Source organism: Anser cygnoides, chromosome 2 (assembly GCF_040182565.1).
Source record: "Anser cygnoides isolate HZ-2024a breed goose chromosome 2, Taihu_goose_T2T_genome, whole genome shotgun sequence".
In the NCBI taxonomy this organism is placed as follows: domain Eukaryota; kingdom Metazoa; phylum Chordata; class Aves; order Anseriformes; family Anatidae; genus Anser; species Anser cygnoides.
In genome coordinates, this window is record NC_089874.1 from 140,748,292 (window position 1) to 140,771,903 (window position 23,612).

Below are 23,612 nucleotides of genomic sequence, written 5' to 3' on the forward strand. Positions count from 1 at the left end.
TGCTAATCGTTTTAAGATTTAAAGACATTGCTTCTTTTGTGTTCATATATCACATTTCAATGTCTTCTAAACAAGAGAGAGTTTAATGTTTTCTGTAACCTTGAACTGGCTGATACACAGCTTTTATTGCTTCATCCTTGAGCTCCTCTGTAGTTCCATGATCTAATTTGTTACACTGGTGGTATTAAGCTGCTCTTACTGGATTAACAATGCCCGTTTTAAATTCCTTAAAGCTAATTTCTAAACGAATGTGCTAATTTGAATACTAGGCAATACAGTGCAAAACTGAAACAGAAGCAAAAAAGCCAAACTACACATTTTAATATATATTGCGTCTCTCAGGAAGATGAATAGATAGAAAATCCCTGCTTTTTACAGTTCTGACTAGGCAGAGGATCTCTAGGACCTGGTCCAAAATCTATTAGCATCAATGACGTCTTTCTTTCAGATATACTCCTCTGGGGTCAGTTCTCAGAGGAGAGTCCTGCCTAATTTGCTCATGGGAGTGTGAGTATAAACGCAGACTTTTGCTTGACTGGTGTTTCCACCCTCAGCCCGATTCATATTCCAAGAGGATGGAGGAAAGGTCAAAATTAGAGGCAGATCACATTAGACACAACCATTTCTTTGACATAACCTCTTAATAATGTGTCGTGGGTTCATTTGATTAGAAATGATGCAGTCCAAGGAGATAAAATAGGCAACGTAAAAGCAGCCTCCTTATCATTGAATAGATTCTAAGAATTTGAAATTTTAGACAGTGGAAGAAAGTGCTCTTCAGAGTCACGGGGACACTTACGCAATGCTGTGTTGGCTTTTTATATAGTATAGTAATTTTAACTGAGAAAGTGTGTTGGGAGATTAAAATCACATGAAGGAGTTAGAAAGAGCGCCCACTGAAATAAATGCATGATAATAGTTGAAAACAAAGCAACAGGAACAATACATTTTAAACACAAATGTTTGATTTTGTGCTCTATTATTGGCATTTATCTTGGAGCTTCAAAATGATCTTTCAAAAACAAGTACCTCACTTCGTGACGTGGGTAGGATACTCAACAGCTCTTAATTAAATGTCCCAAATGCAGAATTTAAAGCTGCACTCCAACATATATTGAATTAGGCTCTGCGAGACCAGTTTTTGGCACCTGTTCTTGAAACGAGAAAAAAAAAAAAAAAGCACTCTGTACCAAGATTATGCATTATTTTCCAGGAATTCAGCAATTTCTTGGAGAGAATAAATTTACTGCAGCTTTGAAATAAGAGGGTTGCTGCGAATCCTGGATGGTTGAGCATCTCTGCAGGACTGGTAACAGCTAGCACAGGAGGGCTCTGGGGATTTTATCATAGCCAACCCATCCTCCTGTTCTGTTCCTACTTTTACATGCAAAAGAAAATGTTTGTGCTTAACGCAATATTTATAGCTATAAGTAATAGCCAGTTCCTTTCTGGTTTTACTGTACCAGCATGTACAAGAAATACATAAAACTACATATATTATTGCTACTACTTTGCAAGATGTTGTATATATTGTAAAGCTGGCTCTCTAATAGAAGGCAGCTAAAGACCTCTGCACTTAAATCTGCCAAAGCTGATACAGCAATCACAAACATGTGTTGTTACACTTCTTGTGGCTCATCTCCACATGGTGCAGCTGTTGTGTTGGCTAAAGAAAATGCAGACCCAAGGGAAACAAATTTAATTCAGCTGGGGTGACTTCCACTAAAAACAAAAGTGTTTTAAGGAGAACAGGTGCCTTACAGTAAGGGGGATTGTTTGTGGGGTTTTCCCCAAACTTGCTGTGCTTCTAGGAAGTCTGTTCTAAAGCCGTGTGCCTGTGGTAATAATCTTTTGCAGTATAATTTTTAAATAACATCCTGCAGAAACGCGATGGATTCCAGAAATTCTGTTTTTGTTTGTTTGTCCTAGTTGCAGGACAGGAAGACCAGCGCAAGACCTTATCGCATGAGCTAGAAACTGGAGGGAGCCTGGGCAGTGTTGTTTGGATTCCTCAGCCTTAGGAAAGGTTGTTTCATCAACCAAGGGCTCTGCTGGGGCAGCCCCGCAGCCGGTGTAAGTCAGCAGCAGACACCCCCGGAGCTGTGCTCATTTATACCAGCTGACGGTCTGTCCATCTGATGTTTTCAGCTTAACTTTCGCCTAACGTCACTTAAATAAGAGCATCCTTCTAAATCAATTATTATTTATGCAAAAAAAAATAAAATAAACTAAGCTAAAGTAACCCTTAGTCTAATAAAACATTATTAAGTGGGTGACTTGTTTCTTTTCCAGAAGGACATGTTGCATTGCACACCATGATACCTCCTTTAGTTTCATCGCACCTGCCTGCCTCAGACATCGCAGCAGCCAGCAAACCTTCCTCTTCCTGTTGTCAACCCTCTTTCCAAAAAAGAAAAACAAAAAGTTACTCCAGGCAATACCCTCTTGTGTCGGTGTCTACATACTTCAGTTTCCAGTTTTGGGCCTGTTCTTTCTTTCTCTCCCCCACAAAGTCAAAACTCCTTCTCTTTGGCAAAGCAGAAACCCAGATGAAGGATTTGTCCGCACAGACCCCGGTCCTGCATTCCTACAGCGTTGATTCTTCTTCAAGATGTATAGAAGCCACTCTTGGCTCTTCCTTCTCAGGTCTCACACAAATAAAAGATACAACAGTAAACCTGTGTTTTTTCTTTTTATGACATTCAGCTAGTTAGCTGTTGTGTCAGTCTTTATTGCTTATATGGTGAGTCCTCAGAGTGTCTTATGCAGAACTTGGTCAGACTTTTTAGGCTTCTTCTCAAGTTCCTACACCGGAGACCCAGCACCCCCACTGAATTCCTCCTTTTGAATAAAATCCAGGTCTCACCAAGGTCAATGGTAAAATCCAGGAGATTTTGTCTTCTGTGTGTGTCTGCACATAAAGACCTGTGTCACATCTTGCATTTTCATAGACTTCCCCTTACCAAGGAAAAGAAAATTGTTCCACCCTTGCCATCTTTCTCAGCAGGAATAGTTACAAAGCCCCTAAGTCTCCCTGGTTGAGGAGATGATGGACACAGCTGTGCCTGCACTTACTCTGGCCTAATGTCAAAGGCCAGGAATAGATGGACGGGGGGGTTGGACCAGAGTTCCTCCAGAGGTCCCTTCTGACCCCAACCATCCGGTGACCTGGAATATGCCACAGCGAGGGAGAAAACGATCGAAGTTAAAAAATGAGGAGAAGCAACTGTAGAATGAAATTCACGTTCACGGTGAAGCTGTCATTGGGACATTCACTCTTTACTCTGTCCATGTACAAGTAGCATCTTTTCTAAACACTGGAAAAAAAGAACTTATTATTTTTAGAGTGAGCTCAGTTCAGCGCTATGTCCAAGCGTCACCGAGGAAGCCAGTTAACGTGGTATCTGAATTTAAGAGTAACCTCTTGCTTTTCATGACATTGGAGTATGTGCTTGTCAGGGAAGTTTTATGTTTGAGGTTCAGGGAGAAGGTGATGGCCATCTCCTCTGAACGCTTTCAGATGCCTCGTTTTCAGACCGCCACTGGCACTCTTCCAGGAGGAGGCCTGGCCATTAGATAAGCTTAATATTACGGTGGCCATTTGCAAAACAGATGAGAGCAGAAATAGCAAGAGGAAATGAGAAACCTAAGAAACCTGCTGAAACTCCTTTCAAATAGAGATCCGACCTTAGAAGGAAAAGGCTCAGATCCTTCCACTGAAAGAAAAAACTGGTGAGCATAAGTTTTCAGCTGCTAAAGCTATAACCACTATCCCGAGGGAGCTAAAAGCACCGGTCAAAGAAAGACCACCGCAAGTGCCAGCCTCAGGAAACATTGCACTTGTTTCTTTGTAAGAGTCCGCACTGAAGTTTTCAGGTATTTCCAGATAGGATCCACTTGCTTCTGCTTTCAGGTCATCTTTTCATGATGAAGCCCATGGCCACCCTGGTGAAGAAGCCCGCTTAATAATCCATTTTTTTGCCAGCATTTAAACAGTGCCACGTGGCGTGGGAGCATTACGCCAGTCGGTGACTTGACAGATGCCACTTGGCAGATCCTGGCTGAGGCCCATTCAGTTTTTTGTTCCTCTTTTAATAGCTGACGTCTCCTTTGCACGAGCACTTGGAAATGTTGTGACCAGCGACCCTTGGTTACGGTGTTTTCACTATCAAGGTTTCACATGGAAATGTGGTGGAAACGGGAACGGGGCTCTCTCCACTGATCATTTCCTGGCAGAGAGAAAATATTAAGTCATCATTTTTTTTAATCAAACAGTCTCACCTGAGTAAATATTCTAGCACTTCCAATTTTTAATTTTATTATCATAGCCTATTGCTCAAGCTGTGTTTTCTGACTTTGTGGCCATAATAGAGCTATGAGCACACGAACATTTCTCAAACTGGCATTGTATTCGGGTCCTTTTACATTTCCACACATAATCTGCATAACATTATTAAATCTTTCCTGTACATTATTTAGCCTCTGGGATCAAATGAAATCATACATAACTGGAACTCTTTGGGCTTTGACAGATGTCCTCTGGCAGATTTTTTGCAGAGGTTTAACTTCTTACTGCTCTCGGCTATTTTCTTGGCCTTTTCCTGGAATGGGGACATATCTCAGCTGCTCTGGTGGAAAACGCTATCATCTTAGCTGTCGAAGATGATAAAAGCGGGCTTGAGTTACTGTGCCAGACTGAACTTGGAAAGGCTGAAGTAAAGGTTTGGTGCTTTTCACCAGCTCACCTGTGGGAAGAGACGGAGACGCGGCCCTGGAGCTGCCCGGAGCAGCTCTCACTGCCTTGGGAGCACTCACTCCTTGGAGGAATACTTATAGCGTCTAGCCTCTGGTCCGTTTTCCATAGGAGAGCACAGAGAAGTGGGTATTCAAGCAGCGAAGGTCGTAACAAAAATACTTCACTTTTGGAGCTCCTTTCTGTAAGCATATAGATCCTTGGGCGATCTGTCTGCTGTCTCCTACTAGGGGTCACGAAGGCACCCAAAGTAACACCATACCTGGATGATAGAGGGTTTGCTTCCTTTCGTCTGTACACCTGCAAAAGACTTTTTTATGTGAGAGAGAGCTTTTTTTGCTGTCTTGGGTATTTTGTAAACAACCTCTTTACTAATGAGAACCCTGGGCTTCAGGTCTCTACCTCTGCATAAGTTACCACACTTTCTACAGATTTGGGCTGAATACAAATAGTCATTCCAACATCCCCATTTTTTTAAGCCTCTGTATCAACTCTTTAACAGGAAAAAAAAAAAAAAAAAAAAAACAACCTTCTAAATGCCATCACGTTTTAATGAGCTCAGGCATTTTTTTGAACAATTGAGCGTTTAAATCTGCGAATAAACCTAAGAATGTGTCAGTGCCTTCAAGAAGCGTGCTTTAGTTGTAAGAAACCACAGCTGCAACAATAAGATGGAAATTTGACACACGCTAGGTTGAAGGTGGCAAGGATTAAAGGTAAGGAATTAGGAAAGAAAAAAAAAAATACAACCTTGCCGTGTTGAACAGAATACAGCCCATAAATCAATGCCTAACTTTGGCTGAGCTTCGCGCTGTGGAAGTATGCAGCGTTGCAGCCTCGCAGTTATCAGTATTTGTCATCTCGAGTATCAGTACACATGCCAGATGCAAAAGAGGGGCCCAGAGAGAATATGGGGGATGAGGAAAAGAAAATTAATAATTTCAGTGACAATGTATGCTATTTTGATGTGAAACAGAACTTCTGTAATATTTCAAGGGACTTATATATATATATATGTATGGGCAAAAGCTGTTGGAAATAAGCCTCTGACTTCAAAATGCCTGATTAAAAAGACTCCTGATAAGCATTGAGAAGAGACCAGCTGGAACTTTGATTGCAGCTATGTTTTCTTCTAGATGTTTATTTCTAGATCACTCTTGCAGCTGCTTTTATCTGTTCCTTAGAAGTTCTCGTAGATTTGAGGAACCATTAGCTGTAAAAGTAAACATCAGCTCTGCTCTGTTTTTCTACATCTTCTTGAAACCATTGAGGGGGGGAAAGATAACATTAGACTAATGCTGAACTAGATCAGACATAAGTGGTGCTTTGAACAGCTTTTTAGCGTTTCAGGCTCCACCTGTAGCTCTATCCGTAAGTTATTTCTAATGTTCTCATTTACCAAGCACATGTAATAGCTCTAGGAATGACAACATTATTTCCGAGAAGCTGAAATTCATGTCTCGCTGTGTTTCAAAGGACAGGCACTTTCCAGTGTGCCTCCACTATCTGGGTGTAGGCACGGTCCCGAAAACCGATTCTTCTGCCTTTCAGTCGTCTATAAATATTATGCTTTGGACAAAACAGATCTGCAGTTTTGGCTCCACTTCACTCTATTTTGTTATTGGGGTTGTTTAAGTGCTCCTTAATAACTGTGGTTTTGTATTTGCTCAAGAGCTGTCTGCTTGGAGACTGGAGAAAGGTCAGGGTTAGCCCTGCTTAACCTGCTGCTGACCCTTGGTGGTGGTCCCCTTCGCAGAGCTCAGGAGTGCCTGCTCTGGCTGCAGGCTGCCTCTCACCAAGGGTAAGATGCCATGTTATGTGTGCTTGTCCCTTCTTCCCAGCAGATGTTCTCACTGCTAGCTTGGGCAAAGCCCTCTGGCCAAGTTCACAGTGACTTCTCCACCCTCAGGTCCTACACAAGATGCTTTTTGTCCAAAGAACCTTTCAGGTGGCATCAAGAGTCTTCCTTTCTTAGACTCAGAAGATGTTTTTTTCATTTACTGTAAGGAGCTTCAGATTTCTCTGTCATTTACATTTCTGCTAATGGTGGAGGCTTCCTCTCGACTTTCCATGGCCACCGTCCCAGGCTCCCTGAAGGTCTGGGCTCCTTGCTGCCCTCACAACCGGGGGCCCTCTCTCCAAACCATTTTCTGTTCCAGAGCCTCTGCTGCTCCCCTTCATGCCTGAAACAGCCTGAAACAGAGCTACGCCTAGGCAGGCAGCCTCCGACAAGTGCAGTGGGGAAACTCAACAGTCCTGACTGTATTGGAGCAATCAGCAACCAGCAGGACAAATGAAGTGGAAAAGGGGAATGCGTACTGCCCTTGGAAGTCTGTGGTGTGGCTGACAGTATCTCCTGCCTTTCTTCATCGATCTGCGAAGCTGAAAATAGCAGCCTGGAGGCACTGCTGTTTCTGCTGCAGCGCAATGGTCCAGGCTTTCAGCACTTCTCTTGTGGCTAAAATAAGTTCTGTTGTTGAAATGAATGGGCTTTGTATTTTTCTTGGAAACCGTTCCCAAAGGGGCATTTGGACGAGCACTATAACCAGCTAATAAGTTTCCCCAGCCTATCGTGAGTGAGCAGGTCAAATAAATGAAACAGGCGGCGCAAACGAGGCAGATGTGCAGTAACTGCTGATGTTCTTTACCAGCCGTACCACGCCGCCTGGCACGGCCAAAACAGGGGAAACGTCTGCTCACTGGTTTTCATCCTCCTGCCTACCAGCCTGGGTGGGTCCCTCAGTTGCTTTTGAAGGGTCTGGGGAAGGAAACTAAGGGAAGGAAGGTGAATGCCAGTCCTCTGAGCGGGGATCTGTGCCACTCGGGAACAGAAAGCAGGGTTTGTGAGCAAAGGAGGTGGGAACACAGTGCTTGGTGTCAGTCCGATTTGTCCTAGATTTTCCTGCTTTCTGGCAGACCCACTCCTGAGCTGATCCATCCTCCTTCTCAGCCACTGCTTTGACCGCGCAGCCTTTCTGTGCCCCAGCCTGACCTTGCCCATGTCTCTCCCAGGTGGCTGTGGACACTTGATTCCCTCAGAGATCATGGCAAAATATTTTTTTTTTCCCATGCCACGGACTAGATCCACACCTCTGCTCTGAACGATCTCAGGGCACACCAGCATCCTGCCTGCAGGCTTCATGGAGCAGCAGCCGTCCTTCCACCCACAAGGCCAGCACCCATGCTGCTGCTGCTGAACCTTGCCTGGAATGGTAGCTGTTTTTTTTGTTTGTTTGTTTTTGTTTTGTTTGTTTTTGTTTTAAATAAACTTCTTTTCATGTCTTTATTTTGATGAGGATCTAACTAGTAATGGCCCTGACTCAGAAACTCTTTAAGAAAACAGTGAAATAGGTGCTGAGCGTGGGACTTTGGCATATAAAGAAGCTGAAGCACCTGCCTAGGTACTGTCCTGGGTGTTGTGACGAACTTAAGCATGCACTTAAGTGCTTTTCTGGATCATATCCAATAGATATACAGGGTAGCGTTCAGCCTTAGACAGCCCTCATCTTTTAGATGCTTCACATACCTTTCCGGGGTAAGTTTTCCCTCAATTTCCTCGTCTTTCAGAAATCTTCAATCCCCCTTTTTTTTTTGGCTAATTTTGCTGAGAAGCGCAAGGTTTCGTCAGAAAGGTTCGTCTGCCCGTCGTGGGGGCGAGTCTGCCCAGGAACAATTGGTACTTATTCACAATCTCCATTATTGTGCTTTTCTTCGAACGAGATGCCACAAACAATTGGAAAAGCATGCCGAGATTAATACAGACAGCGCGCACATCTGTAAGTGATGATTTGCGTATGCTCGCACCGTGCTTGTAGTGCTCTGGAACTATCTGAAACGCTCCGTGGCACCCTGCTTTATAACATATCCCTCGCCATAGCTCAGACACGGAGAATGTGTGCTGGAAACAGGAAACGCACACGGGGAGGGTAGGTAAAAGGGGATTACGGCGTACACGTATTCGATGGAAAAGCCCCGGTTTCGGAGTATTGTGCTGGCATAAACAAACCCCTGCTCAGCCCGCAGATGTATCTAATGACCACGCGTAATAAAGAAAATACTCCAGAGGAGAGCGAGTTATTTAATATAAGGCACGGGACGAGATGTACGTGCCCTGTTCTCTGCCCCCTCCGAGTTCTCCCGTCCTAGGTGAGTTACGAGGCAGGAGCCCGAAATCACAGCCGCCCTCCTTAAACCAATTTATGGCATCTCTACGATATTTCCCCCGCATTTCCCCAATAACACTTGGCTCTGGGACTGCGCACCTCGCCAGCCTCCCAGCCTGGAACAGCTGCTCAAACTGGTGGGTGCCCGACCCCCTGGGATCCCCCGACCCCCCTGGGTGCCCCGGCTCCCTGCCGGAGGCTGCGGGCAGCCCCGACGTGCGGCACCGGGCTCCGAGAGAGGGGAGAAGGGGGCTGCGGTGCCCCCCTGCACGCACACACACACCGGGCACGGGCTGGGGCCGTCGGGGGGGACCACCGGGGGTAGAGGCCGTGGGCGAGGGGTGGCGGAGGCTGAGCCTCCGCGGGAGGCACGGAGGTGCAGCCGCTCCGAATTCCCTTCGCTTCGCTTCCCAGCTCATCGCGGCGATGTTTTACGGGGGAATTAGGTTTTTGGTTTTTTTTTTTTTTTTGGAGGGGTGATGCTACGAGGGGATTTTTTTTCTGGAGGGTGATGCTGCCAGGGGATCGCCCCCGCCGTGTCCCCCTCCTGCCGCTCACGCGTGGGTGTTGAACGCTGCCATTTCGGGGCTGTTGTGCTAAAAATATCAATAAAAACATCAACAAAAACAGCAACAAAACCAACAACAAAACAGAATAAAGCCGAGGGAAGTAGGTGCTGGCTCGGTCACCAAGAAACACGGGCGGAATCGGGTGCCAGATAGACGGGCGGTCACTTTTTTTTCCTTAAAAAAAAATGAAAAAAGATAAAGAAAAAGAGAGGAAGAAAATAATAATATTGAAAATAATAGAAGGAAAACGAACTAAGCCCTGGGTGCTCGCTCCGAGCCGTTTAAGGCACCGGCCTGACCCGGGGAGGGACCCGACCACCGCCCGGGGCCGGGGGGCGGCGGGGTGACCCCGGCGAGGAGCCGCGGAGCCCCGGGGGGGGGCACGGCGATGCTGTCGCTGCCCCCGGGCTCGTAGCACCGTCGGGGAACGGTCGGGGCGGCTCCCGAAGCGGGCAGCACCGCGGCGGCAGAGCCGCCGAGAGCCCCCCGAGGTGTCCCCGGTGTCGCCGGTGCCGCAGCATCAGCGGCTGCGCTCCCGGAGCCCCCTTTCCCCGACGGCTCGGCCCCGCATCCCAATGGGGCGTTTTTCCCCGTCGCGGTGTTTGTTTTTTTTTTTCTTTGAAAAACCTAAAAATAAAAATAAAAATTAAGAAAGACGAGCGAGACGAGCGAGAAGACCGAGGCGACTGCGCACTGCTCGACGGCACACGCTGCCGGCAGCCGCCGCCGTCCCGTTCCCGGGGCCGTGCCGAGCCGCGCCGTGCCGAGCCGAGCCGGGGGGGGGCGGCGTGCACCCGGGAGCCCCCCAGGGGGCGCTGCAGCACCGCGGGCCGGGTGCGGGGCTCCCAGGCCCCCGCCGCACCGCCCGGCACCGCCCCGGGCACGGCGCGGCCGCGGGCTGTGCTGAGCAGCAGCAGCAGCAGCAGGAGCAGGAGCAGGAGGAGGAGGAGGAGGAGAAGGAGGAAGGCACCTGCTCGGGACGGCAGCCCCGAGCCCCACAAGCCGCCGTGGCCGCTGCCGTCGGTGCCAGCCGGGCACCGCCGTCGGGGGGGGCGCAGAGGGGTCGGGGTCCGACGGCCCCCCCTCCCGGGGCTCCCCGAGGGCTGTCGCCGAGCACCTGCTGGCCGGGGACAGCGGGGGACAGCCGGCCCGAGCTGCCCGCGGGGTTCCCCGCTCCCCCGGACCGGCCCCGGACCGCCAGCCGTCTGCGGAGCCAGCGGCCCGGGGAGCTTTCCGTTCCCCTCTCCTGCTTTTGGGTTTGGAGGCTTTTTTTCGTTTGGCCGGCCGGCCGGTCGCTTCCCGAACTCGGGCTTTTGTTTGTTTGATTTTTGTCTTTTTTTTTTCTTTCCCCAACAAGTGCGGCTTTTCTTTGCCTCGCTGGAAAGGCGAGAAACGAAGGCGGAGGAGAAACAACCCCCTCCGGCCTTTTTGTCGACGGGGAAGGGTCCCCACGGCCCCCCGAAATGCTGCAGCGCGGGGTGGAAAAGGCGAATAAAAACTCCCGTGGCCGCTTCGTTCTCGACCAGCCGGCCCCGAAGCAGGATGCGACCCCTCGGGGACCCGGCACCCCCACCGCACCGTGCCGCTGACCCCGGCCCGGCCCGGCTCGGCTCGGCTCGGCCCCGCTCCCCGCGCCCCGTCCCGCACCCAGCCCCGCAGCGGGCTCCGGGGATCCCCGCTTCAGGCTCCCCAAAAGTGGAGCCTCCCCCGCCGGCGTTTTCGGGTCGAGGAGCCCAAATGCCGTTTGTGTATGGGGCCGGGATTTACAGCGGCGCGTTCCTTTAGGATCAGGAGCCTGGGCTCCCTGTCCCCGGCGCGGGGACACGTCCAAAGCTGCCCCTTGCCCACCCCAGGTTGGGATATTTTTTTCTCCTATATACTAAAAAGAGAAAAAATTCCCAATGCAAACGTCGCTTGCGTCCTCTTCTCTTCAGCGGGCTTGAATTAAACGCCACACAGCCTACCTTGAGCCATTTTCAGAGCTGTTCGCACACGCCATTTCTCCTCACATCTTTTTACACTCAGAGCCTCGGATCTGCCGGCCAGGTTATACAATAAATCCCTCCCCCCCTTGGGATTTCAGTAATGTATAGAGAAAGATAACGTTCTTATTAAAACTCCCTAAAACCCCGGCCCGGAGCCTTGCGGAGCGAGGAGCTCAGCGCCTTTTGGAGCCGAGCAATCCGGAGTGAGGCCGAATCCAGCCCCAGCTCCCCGGGCACGAAAACCGAAACCGCTCCGCAAACGCCCTGCCTGCCCCAGGTGCGGGGCTGCGCGGGGGCACCCCGCACACCGATGCGTCCCCCCCCCCCCCCACCCCGTACACACACACAGGGATTTTTTTCCGCTGGTTGTCGCCCGGTGGCTTGCTGCGGGGAAGCCCAGGAGCTCCCAGGAGGTGGTGGCCCGGAGGGCGACCCGCCATGGCGGCCGCGCAGCCCTTTGGACGTGAGCGCTACCTGCGCCTCCCGGTCCTGCCGGGCCCCGCTCTGCGCTGGGGGGGTTTGGTTTTTTTTTTTTTTTTAGTTTTATTTCACACCGGGTGCTGAACAGGGCATAGGGTTGCGGGCAGCTCAACGGGGCCGGCGGCGGGGTGCGCGCCCCCGAACCTCCCCCGGCAGCGGCGCTGCGAGGGGGGGGGGGGGGGGGGCACGAGTCACCTTAGGTAACGCCGCGCTGAAGGGGGGGGGACAAGGAAAAGGGGGGGCGATCCTGCCCCTTTAAAGCCCAGTTGCTACCCAAACACGAGTAAACAGCGGGGCCGGCGCGGCGGGGCGGGCCGGGGGCGGGCCGGGGCGGGTGCGCGGCCCCGAGCGCGGGGCTGAGCGCGCCGCGGGGTGGGCCGGCGGCGGGCGGGCGGGCGGGGACAGCGGCTCCTCGCCACCACTCACCGCTGAAATGTGATGGACCGGGCAGGGGGCGGCTCACACTCGCGCCGAGCCTCGCCGGGCTCGAAGGCAGGAGGCGGCTTTACACCGGGACACGCGCGGCCCCCACCCCCCCCCCTCCACCCCCGACCCCCGACCCCGGCCGCCAGCTGCAGCCCCCCACGTCCCCACCATGCCGGCCGCCGCCGGGTCCCGGCCCCGCTGAGCTTTCCCCCCACCCCGCCTTGCTGTGGATGTAATGGCTCCGTGAAGGTGCCGCCTCGCTTTTGCCCCGGGAGGCCCGGGAGGAGCAGCCCGCTGCGGTAGGTAAGCGCTGCCCGGTGCCGTCGGTGGGAGGGGGGGCGGCTCGGCCGTGGGGTCCCCGAGTGCCACCCTTTGGGCACCCCCTTTCCTCTCCCACCGCACCCCGTTAAGCTCGGTGGAGGTGTTCACGCCAAATTCCTGCCGGGGAGGAATTTATATATATGTATGTATTTTTTCCCCGGGGTCGCGCTGGAGAAGCCCCGGCTCCGTCGAAATAGCCGGGGGTGGCCGCGGGGGGCTGGAGGGGACCCGGGGAGCACCGGGGCCGTTCCCCGGCCCTAAATCGGAGCAGGAGGAAGGGGAACGGCGGCCCGGGTAGGGTCGGGGGCAGGCAGGTAGCGAGGGGCTCGCCGCGGAGACAGCAGGCGTCGTTCAACGAAGCGCCCTGGATGGGAAGGGAAAAGGAAGTGCCAAGGTTTAAGTAACATCCGTTTTTGGTTGACTTTCCCCCCTTCACCTTGGTGGAAAGTGGCCTTAAAAGCCGGCACGGGGACGCTCGGCGGTGGTTTTTTTCCGATAGTTTTTAATGGGGTTCCCCCCCCCCCCGAAAGAGCAGCGCCAGGCGTAGCGCGGTTGGGGCAAGGGGGGGGCACGTGGAAAAAATTGGGGATTAAAAATGGGGGGTTTCGGCGCTGAGCGCGCTCCTTTCGCCGAGATTTGCGGGGTCCCTTCGCGGTGAGCCCCGGAGCCTGCCGAGGCCGGGAGGGTTTTTCCCCGCTCCTCGGTGTTCCCAGGCGGAGTGGGAGCAAGGAGCCGCCGCTGCGAGGTCTTTAAAAATAAGGGTTTCCGTGCGACCACCTCCCTGAAGAAAAAAAATATATATATAAAAAATAAGAAATAAAAACGTCGCCGTGTGCGCGGGGTCACCCCCATAACGCTGCCCTTGGGGCTCGGGAGCAAACGGGGGGAGCCGGGCAGTGGCGAGCCGCGGCCCGAAGAAAACGAAAATGGGAGCGGGGAGCGCTCGGGGATGCCCCCCCGAGCGGCTTCTCCGCGTTTCTTCTCCACGGGGCCAGCCCGGAGCGGTGCAGAGGCTGGGGGCGAAGGGGTTTCGAAACCCATCCGAGGGGCCGAGGCTGCGGGGAGCCGGCGGGGCAGCCCCAGCCCTGCGGCGGCCTGGAGGGCTCCGTGCGGGGCCAGCTCGGCGGCCTCGACCTTCCCTTTTACTCCTCTTCTTATTTCGAATCGCTGTATTTTTTTTTTTTGAGCGGTGCGATCTATATATTTTTTTATTTTTTAAGGATAAGGCCTTTCGATTTTTTTATTATTATAATTTTTATATTTTTATTTTTTTTTTTAATATTTTTGGGAAGCACGCCTTGCCGGCCCCTGCTCCCAAACCCCAAGAGGAGCCGGCTCACCCCGCGGCCCTCCCAAAGCTCCGCTGCGGGCCAGGAGCCCCTTTCCACGGCTTGGGCCGGCCGCTGGGCTCCCGGCACCGAAGCCTGGCGGCGGGACGGGAGCTTCCCCCGGGCCTGGAGGGAGCAGAGCGGCTGCGGGGGTGCCGGTGCAGGCCGCCGGGAGGAGCGGCCCCGACGGTTTCGGGCCGGAGGGGCTTGAGCGAAAGCCACCGACGGCCGGGGAGGCCTCGGGGCCGGCCGCAGCCGGGGTGGCTCGGCTGGGCTGTGTGGGGCCATCTGGAAGGGATCTGAGCGCAAAGTGGATTTATTTAGGACCGGCAGCTCGGGGAAGGGGGGTGGGGGGGTTGGGGGGGCGGGGGTAAGGAGGTGTGCGTGTGGGGGGCAGGAGCCGCTTCGCTCTCCCTCGATTATCTTGATAAATGGGTTGGTGTTGAAGGAAGAAAAATAAGCAGCCGAGAAGGGATTAAAAAAAATAATAATAAAATAAAAAGCCGCCCCCCACCACCACCCCGGGCTCTGCCTGGGCTCTGCGCTCGCACCCTGCGCCTTCCCGGGGGGGGTCCGGGCCAAGGAGGGCTCGGGGTCGGGGCCTCCGCGCCCCGGGGGCTGCGGGAGGCCGAGCCGAGGCTGGCAGCGAGGCCGGGGGCCAGCTCGGGGCAGGGGGGGACAAGGGGGGAGGCCGCGGGGACCCCGAGGTGGCCGCGCTGGGACCGCGGGGACCCCGCGGAGCGGCTCCGGCTGCGCGTCCCGGGTGCGTTTCTCCGCGGTTTGTCTGATGGGAGTCAGGCTTTTATTTTTTTTTTCCTCTTTTTAAAAAAAAAAATAGTATTTTAAGTTTCGGTTGAAGGAGTGCTTCTGGGAGGGCTATTTTGATTATTATTGTTGGTTTTTTTTTCACGCTTTCGTTTCTGCGGGCGCAGCCATCGCGCCGGTGGCGGCCGCCGGCGGGACGGGGAGCGGGGGCAGGAACACGGCAGCGGCCCCGGCAGCTCGCCTCGGCCCCGGGGGGGGAAAAAAACCACGCCGCTTTCAGTAAAAGTCTCTCTCTCCCCTCCTTTTCCCCTTTCTTTCTCCCTAGGATTTTGTCCCCGTCTCAAAAGGCCAGCAGAGGCACCAGCTCCGGCGCCCCGGGAAGATGGGAAGCAAGGCGCTGCCGGCCCCCATCCCGCTGCACCCATCCCTGCAACTCACCAACTACTCCTTCCTCCAGGCTGTGAACACCTTCCCTGCAGCTGTGGACCAGCTGCAAGGTCTGTACGGACTCAGCGCCGTGCAAACCATGCACATGAACCACTGGACATTGGGTTACCCCAATGTGCACGAAATCACCCGCTCCACCATCACGGAGATGGCGGCCGCCCAGGGCCTGGTGGACTCCCGCTTCCCTTTCCCCGCTCTCCCCTTCGCCACGCACCTCTTCCACCCCAAGCAAGGGGCCATCGCCCACGTCCTCCCGGCCTTGCACAAGGACAGGCCCCGCTTTGACTTTGCCAACCTGGCCGTGGCCGCCACGCAGGAGGACCCCCCGAAAGTGGGCGAGCTGGCCAAGCTGAGCCCCGGACTGGCGTCCCCCCTGTCGGGGATCAGCAAGCTGTCCCCGGACAGAAAGCCTTCCCGGGGCCGCCTGCCCTCCAAGACGAAAAAGGAATTCATCTGCAAGTTCTGCGGCAGGCACTTCACCAAGTCCTACAACCTCCTCATCCACGAGCGGACCCACACGGACGAGCGGCCCTACACCTGCGACATCTGCCACAAGGCTTTCCGGAGGCAGGACCACCTGCGGGACCACCGGTGAGGGGCAGGAGCAGCGGGGGGGGGGGGGGGGGGAGGTGGGGGCGCGGGCTCCGCATCGCTGGGCTGAGAGGGAAGGCAGCGGGGACCCCCCCAAAAATAAACCCGAATCACCCGGCTGCCAAAAGCCGAGCCCTGCGGGGTCCCGGGCTCTGCTCCGGGGGGGTGGCAGGGGTGAAGCCGTCGGGGGGGCCGCTCGGAGACCCCCTTGCGAAGCGGGGTCCTGCTGGAGGTGGGGGGGCGAGGCGGGACCCCCCCCGGCTTTGCCGCCGGGTAGAGGAACGGGCTCGGCCGCCGCCGGCGGAGCTTCCCCGGCCGTGCGGCCCGAAGCCGGCCCCGCGGAGCGGCTGCGAATCGCCGGCAGCGTTTTGAGCCGACGGGGCTCGCCGTAAAAAGAGCAATAAATAAATAAATAAATTAATTAATTAATTAAGCAAAAGCGGGGCGAGGGGTTCTGGGGGGGAGGGAGCCGCCTTGTCCCCCCGCGGTCCCGGCAGCGCCGCTCACCCCCGCGGTTGCCTCCTTGCAGGTACATCCATTCCAAAGAGAAACCCTTCAAGTGCCAGGAGTGCGGGAAGGGCTTCTGCCAGTCCAGGACCCTGGCGGTCCACAAAACCCTCCACATGCAGGTGAGCCCGGCGCTGCCCTCCCCTTTCCTCCGCTCGTGTGCCGCCGGCACGGCTCGGCACGGCTCGGGGCTGCCTCGGGGACGGGGCTGCGGCTGCGGCACGGGGCGGCGAGAGCCGGCGCTTCAAATCCGCGGCCGCTCCGGGCTCGCTGGAGGCGGCGGGGAGCGAGCTTCGCTTTTGGTTTTATCCGCGCAGCCCTTTCGGGGCTTTTTTCGTTGACGGCGGGGGCTGCGCGGGGGCTGCGCGGGGCCGGGGCTGCGGGAGGGGGGCGCGGGGGGCGCCGGAGCCCCCGAGGCGTGGGGCAGGACGCGGCCGATGTCGCCGTGTGTCCCCCCCCGTCCTACCTCGGGCGGCCGCCCTGCGCCCGTGCCGCTTTTCCCGACGTTTCGAAGCGTTTTTGCTAACGAAAAGCGCAGCGATACGCGAAAGGCAGGTAGTTTGTGAAGGATTAATCCTTTGCTTGCTTCAAATCTGAACAGGAATCTCCACACAAATGCCCCACATGTGGAAGAACCTTTAATCAGAGAAGTAACCTGAAAACTCACCTTCTTACCCATACAGACATCAAGCCCTACAACTGTGAGCAGTGCGGCAAAGTGTTCAGGCGAAACTGTGATCTACGGCGGCACAGCCTAACTCACACCCCCCGGCAGGACTTCTAGAGCAGCCCGGGACCCCGCACCCGCGCCCGCAGCTCCGAGTTGCTCATTTTACTCAAGGACTGTATGGCAGAAAGTCACAGGCGTGCACACACACACACACACAACGCAGGGCAGGCTCAGGGGCCAATCTTTCCTAGCACGCGTCTGCAAAACTCGTTTAAGAGAGCGTGGACTGCAGGATCGGGCCCCTCTCCAAGCCACACCGAGGCGTAAAGCTACTCCTTGTAGATACTCGCGGCTCATTTTAGAGCTCTGTACAGAAATGTGGTTTTCGTTGTTTGTTCGTTTCGTGTTGTCATGTCAGATGCACGGCGATAACAAATCCGGGAGTCAAAGTATCTCTTAAGAAAGTGTATTTCAAAATAAATCCTTTTTTTTTTCCAAATACCTCCTGCCTGGTTGTATTATTCTCTGAACGTTTGGGCTTTTTTTTCCTGCTGTGTCGATGCAATGGTAAAGCATATTGAATAAATTTCCTAGTCGGGTAATTGTACTGTCACAACAATTTTGGTGATCGCTTTTGTTTGGCCTGTTTCACTGTTGCTTTTGTGTTATCTATTGTTAAGTAAAATGAAAGTGCCGTATTTGAGAGTTTATAGCTCTATTACTTAATACTACGAATGTCTAAATATTAACTTCTGTACTTTTATTATTTTCCCGAACGAAATACGTTTTTTTTTTCCTAAAAAGAAGAGAAAGAAAGAAATACTTGCAAATAAACAGATCTTAGGAAATAATGTATAGAGCCCTTCTTACGCCAAAGCGGCTTATTAGTAACTTATTTGCAATCAGCCCATGTATTGTAAAAGTCATCCCTTTCGTGGAGATTGCAGGAGATAGTCCCCTGCCATTAGACTTTGGACACGGGCAATTCACCCGCGTAGACAGGGACTTTATCCCACAGAAGACGATTCCTTCCCCACCGCTCGGCGAGCAAACAGCGAGCCCCGAGCAACGCCCCGGGACCCCGTGGACCCCTCGAGGGCCGGGGGCTCTGGCAGCCCCCCCCTCGTGTTGCCCCCCCCCCCCGTCCTTTCCCTCCTTCCCCTCCACCGAGCATGGGGGGGGAGCCGGGAGGAAAGGGGGACCCAAGCTGGCTGCTCGCTCCCCCGGGAGACCCTCGCCCCCCCCTCTCCCCCCAGTTCCCTCCTTCCCTTCCCTGGGGGCCCCTGCTTGCAGGTAGCAGAGTGGAGGCATGGAGCCTCCCCCCACTTGTCGCCCTTGCCAGTGTCTCCGGTCACCCTGTGTCATTCCCCCCCCTTACTGTGGGGAGTTTTGGAGGTGCATCCCCCTCCTCTGCCACCCTTGTCGCTCCCAGCACCCTCCTCCCCCCAGTTTAGCCCCCCCCAGAAGTTCTTCTTTTCCAGGCTGGGGACACCTGTCCTGCCCCCCCTCCTCTCCCGAAGTCTGGTCCAGATGAGGAGAAATCTTCCCCCCTGCCCCAGCAAGCTTTGACCCCGGGGGGGACCCTCCTGGCCTCAACTCAGTAAGGGGGGGGCTCCACTCCCGTGCCCCACCATGGCAGGTGCCGTGGGATGTGCCGTGCTTTGGGGACAGGTCCCACCAGGTGTAGGTCAGCAGATGCTGACCGGGCTGGGGTGGCTGCGGTGTCCCCATCCCCGTCCCTCACCGGTCCTACAGCAGGGAACCCGAACCCTGCTAATGGGCAGCAAGTCAAAACCAGCAGTGCCTGAGCCGTGGTCAGGCCATCGGTGCTGAAAGGGCTGCGTTGCTGCTCGCTACCCCGCATAGGGCTGCGGACCCCTGAGCCAGCCCCGCTCTGCCCCAGGCCAAGGCAGCCAGGTGGATTTCCACTGATGCAGCAGGCGAGGCCACCTCAAACCCAGCCGAAATTTCCTAGGTGGACAAGGCCTATCTCTCCGTCTGCTCCTGTCCAGCAAGACAGGGAGGGAAAAAAGTGTCTCTGCAGCCAGAGATACTGGTCTGCTGGCTGTAGGACAGCTTCCCTAGTCTAAGTTTATTTAAGGGCCATCTGCTTTCTTCACCCCCCTTGACTGGCACCCCTTCCCTTGCCGGGCTATCACACCCCAGGGGCACCCTTGGTCCCCCCAGGGCTGGCGGCATGTCCTCCCTCCCCAGCACACCCCTCCACCCCAACCTCTCTTTGCAGACATCCCTTGCTCCCTCTCTGCGGGCATCTTCCCAATATCTGATTTCTTCCTGTCTGACTGATTTTTCTATTCCCAGTGCATTCCCATTCTCCCAGTAGGTTATTTCCTCTAAGCTTCTCTACCCTTATTGTTCTCCGAGTTCCTGTCCCCAGGCCCTTTTGTGTCCCCAGTTTCTTGTTCTCAGAACCGAGTGTGCACAGCGAGGCTGGGATAGCTCTGCTCGAGTAAACACCCCTGTCAGGATACATATGGGCTTATTCTGCTCCTAGGCCAGGCTCGACGTGCAGTTTGTTTGGAAAGAACTTAATCAGATGAACCATATCAAAGGACTAAATTAAAACGATTGCATATAGCTAAGGTTTTATTTAATTGTTTGGGGTTTCTTGTTTAACAGTCTTCCCACTGAGCAGACACAGACTGTAAATTTATCTTCTCGGGATTTCAAAAGTTCAGCGGACGGAACAAAGACCAAAGAGCTGAATAGGGGCAGCGACAAGTATCTCCAACAGTCGGTCCCTTGGCTGTACTTTAAATTTAAACCAGTAGCTATAATCTTAAACGTCAGGGGTTGATTTAGTGTTTCTCTTTGACATCAATATACTTTCCAATGGCACTGACATGCTCCATTCACTTTTAAAAGATTATCTCTTGTTGGGAAACTTCGGAGACAGCTATAAAAGACACGTTACAATATATATGCGGTTCATTGTGTTTAGCCCTGTTTGGAAGAGAAACAGGTTCTGTAAAGCTATCTCTGGGGCAGGGCTAGTTTTCTTACAGCCATAAAGTGCCATCCTGAATTTCCCAATGCAAACACTAAACGCAGTAATATCCCCGTTACTGCCATTTGTTTCTGTACAAAGTACCTTTCTTCCTCCCGGAGCTCTGCTCCAGCACACGGCGCACAGCTACGTGCTCCTGCCGCTTCCCAAAGCACCTGCCTCTTGCTTCTGCCTGCTCCTCTGTCCCTTGTTGTCTCTTTATTTCCTGCACTGCGGCTCCTGCTCCCGCGCTGGCACTGCTCGTTCTGCGCCTTCGGCCGCGTTACAGACAGCAGACAGCTGTGGTGGGCAGCAGGCAGAAGGGCTGGCCGTGCTGGGGACAAAACGCAGCAGATAATTGAATACTGCAGCCACAATCTCCGTTTTTGGGGGCCAAATCAGACCAAAAAAAAAAAAAAATCATGGTCCTTGAAGTTACATCTACTAACTGAGCTCTTTGTACATGAGTTGCTGGAATGAATGCTGTCGTGGCTGACGGTGGAGCAGCTCGGTTCAGCTGTGTGCGCGTAACGCTTTGCTGCGAGGGCTTCTCCCGCACAGCACCTGCAGCCCACGCTGTTCCACACCGGCACTCCCAATGCCAGGGCAGCTTTGCTGACAACACCATCCCCTGTGCCAGTCCCGCCCCAGGACCACAGAATCACGGATCCCAGGGTGGCTGAGGCCGGCAGGGCCCTCTGGAGCCACCCGGTGCCACCCGTGCCCAAGCAGGGACACCCAGAGCAGGGTGCCCAGCACCACGTCCAGGCGGCTTCTGAAGGGCTCCAAGGAGGAGACCCCACAGCCAGGCACAGCCTGGATCTAAACGGGGACAGCACAGCAGCACCCCAGGGATGTGGCATGGACACGTGGTGCTGAGGGTCCCACTATTTGAATCAGTTCATGTCATTTGAGTTAAATGCATCCGAATTTTTAATTACTTGAACTTTTTCTCCCTCCCACCTCCTTCCCTTTTTGAACCTGCCCCTTCCAGCTTCCACTTGTTGCTTCCTCCAGCTACAAGCTTACACAAGCTCCTCTCTCTTCACTAACCCACACCTCTCTTTCCCTGCCTGGTACCTCTCACACTCTGCCAGTCCTTCCTTGCCCTCCCCAGCAAGGAGAGATGCCACATCCCCCTGTTGCTCAGGTGAGCGTGCAGGTGCCACAGGCAGACCCAGGCCACTTCAGTGACACCAGCTCTGGCACAAAGCCACCAGCATGGCCCTGGGAGCCCTGAGGTCAAAAGGAGTGAAGGGTTTGTGGTGAACAAGAAAAGCTGCTTGCCATCCCCAAAATGTTAGGACACGGTCAGTCAGCTGAGCTGCTCTGGTGGTGGAGAGCCTCCACCAGCTCTGTGCTCATCGTTCTGTAACTGCATAGAGGCTCTTTGTGTAGAAGGGCAACTTTGTTTTACTAAACTACGTTACACAAGCATATGTAGCTTTTATATTAATATGTCTCCAGCTCACAATTCCCTCCTCATAGCATCTCTTTTCCTCCCTGATTACAGAAGCTCTCGTATCTTCTTTTTCTTATTTATAAAAGTATAATTATGGCAAACACAGGGTACCTATTAGCCAAAAAGTTATTTTTGTTGAAGTTATTAAATACTTAGATTTAAAAAACATTTGTTTACTTTCAAAATAAAGGCATGGCATCTGAATAAAACATTCATTTAAAACTCCATTAAAAAAAAAATCCAGATGCAGCTGTTCATTTGTGAAACTTTGCCTGAAATCTTCTAGGAGAAGAAATGAGAAATGCAAAAATCTTTATGCCAAGGGCAGCAATTTTTTTTTTTTCCTAAATCTGTGGAATTAAGGAAATGGGAGGTATAGGCTTCCCCCCCACTCCTCCCAGCCTCTCCCAGGAGGCTGAGCACTGCTCGCAGGGTGCAATTTTCAGCCACTGCTTGCAGCTAAGCAGGAATTTCTGATGAGCGGAGCAAGACCTGAAAATGTTTGGTCCCCAACGCGGGGACCTCACACCTCCATCCCCACATGGCTGAGCTGGAGCTGTGCATGACTGGTGCCAGCACGGTGCTGCCAGTGGGACACTGCCTCTCCTTTTTTCCAGGACAGGGATTAAACTTTGCATTGCAGATTGGCTTGAGATAGCGATTTAAAACTTTAAAAGCACGAGGAAGGTGCTGGGCAGTCCCCTGGCTGCATGAGAGCAAAAGAGCCAGTCTACGGGCCTTGGTGGCCCATCCACCACCACCTTGCTCCCGGCAGGACCAGGGCAGCAGCAGGACTTCTGCTTCCCTGAAATTCTCCTCGGATCCAGAGAGTGGCTCCATCGCCTCACAGGGCTGCGGGCTGAGCCTGGGAGAAGGCTGCAAACCTTGCAGCTTCCCCTCGGTGCAGAAAAATCCCCCGGACTTCTGGCTTTGCAGACGAGGAACTTCACCTGGTGCAGGCGCCGAGCACCCTGCCGGCGCTGCGCCTTGCCGTAGGCAGTGCTGAGCCTCCCGCTCCTTGGCAGCGCGTCAGACCGCAGCTCCTTTGAGAGGGCTATTCTGCACGTCGGGGCATTTTGAAGACCTGCTCATTCATCTGGGGGGGAAGGAGACATTGATTGATTGATTGATTGGTTTTCTTTTTCTCAAGCGTAAGAGGAAGTAAGATTTTTTTTTTTTTCTTTCCCCTTTTTCCTCTGAGCTTATTTACGAGGCATTGTCTCTGATACTGCCAGCTGACATCCTTTGGCATCACTGCCACACAGTGCACTGAAGATGCCTCGAGGTGTGTCAGTCGTCCTTCACGTCAGTGTGCCTTGATGCACCTCCTTGGCTGGGATTGAAAGGTACAGTTTCTAAATCTCCCGGTGACCCATTTTGCATGGATCACTGGTGTGCTAGAATGTAGCTGCTCCTTCCCATCGTGTTAATGCAAGTTCGCCCGTGTTCAAAGCAGGCACGTGCCATGCTGCGCACACAGGGAGAGCTCATACTCAAATCTCTGTGCAAAACCAGCACAGCCGCCCCAGGTTTGGTATTTTCAGCACAAGTTATGTGCATTAGGTGCCTTTTATTTAAACCTTGTAAATGCTCTGACTTGATAAACAGATTCAGACAGCTGGCCCCTGTTCATCTGAGACTCACTGGGGGTTCAGCAGCTAGCAAATGCTCCCAGGCTAGTGGGCACCCCTCCTGCTGGGGGCCCTGCTAGGTTAGGTTGGGTGGCGATGCCCACCGCTTGGTGTGCGAGCAGGAAAAAGGCTACGTCGCCTGCAAACTCAGCACCACCTAAAGTCACAGGCTGCCTGCTGGCCTGCCCCTGAGGCCTGCCCTGGGGACGGCAATAATTAGCACTTCCAGAACAACCCTGAGGCACCCGTGATGTGCAGGCACAAGCCTGAGGCTGTGCAGGCCTGTCTGCCTCTGCGTGGGGCTGGTGAGGAGGGCAGCAGGAAGACAAACTCTCAGGGGTATTTCTAGAAGGCTCCAAAGCCTGACTGTGATGGCGGATGGGATTCAGAGGCGGCTCCGGCCTAAGGGCCTGCTGAGGCTGCCTACGGGGCAATGCAAAGGCGGCTCACCCGCAGGCTGCCCCTGGTTTTCAGCTCAAATTTAAGTCCGCCTTACTGGGGTATAAT

The 23,612-nt window shown here is 53.7% G+C and overlaps 1 protein-coding gene and 1 long non-coding RNA gene across 4 annotated transcripts; one reads left to right on the top strand and one right to left on the bottom strand.

The window, feature by feature from the left end:
• Nucleotides 1-943: 943 nt before the first annotated feature.
• Nucleotides 944-11,802, bottom strand: LOC125183333 (uncharacterized). Its single transcript, XR_007165160.2, has 3 exons — nucleotides 11,450-11,802; nucleotides 4,746-5,053; nucleotides 944-4,229 (listed from the first exon to the last, which is right to left on the bottom strand). It is a non-coding gene; the product is annotated as an uncharacterized lncRNA (long non-coding RNA).
• Nucleotides 11,803-12,517: 715 nt separating this feature from the next.
• Nucleotides 12,518-17,853, top strand: OSR2 (odd-skipped related transciption factor 2). 3 transcript variants are annotated; one of them, XM_048068606.2, is made up of 4 exons: nucleotides 12,518-12,675; nucleotides 15,116-15,828; nucleotides 16,358-16,457; nucleotides 16,937-17,853. In XM_048068606.2, exons 2-4 carry the CDS (start codon nucleotides 15,173-15,175, stop codon nucleotides 17,117-17,119), a joined length of 939 nt encoding a protein of 312 aa, XP_047924563.1. In that variant the 5' UTR covers nucleotides 12,518-12,675; nucleotides 15,116-15,172; the 3' UTR covers nucleotides 17,120-17,853. The 3 variants fall into 3 exon arrangements, with proteins under 3 accessions (XP_047924563.1, XP_047924562.1, XP_047924565.1); XM_048068605.2 differs by having other exon boundaries at nucleotides 12,519-12,679; XM_048068608.2 differs by having other exon boundaries at nucleotides 12,521-12,679; nucleotides 17,019-17,853.
• Nucleotides 17,854-23,612: the final 5,759 nt, after the last annotated feature.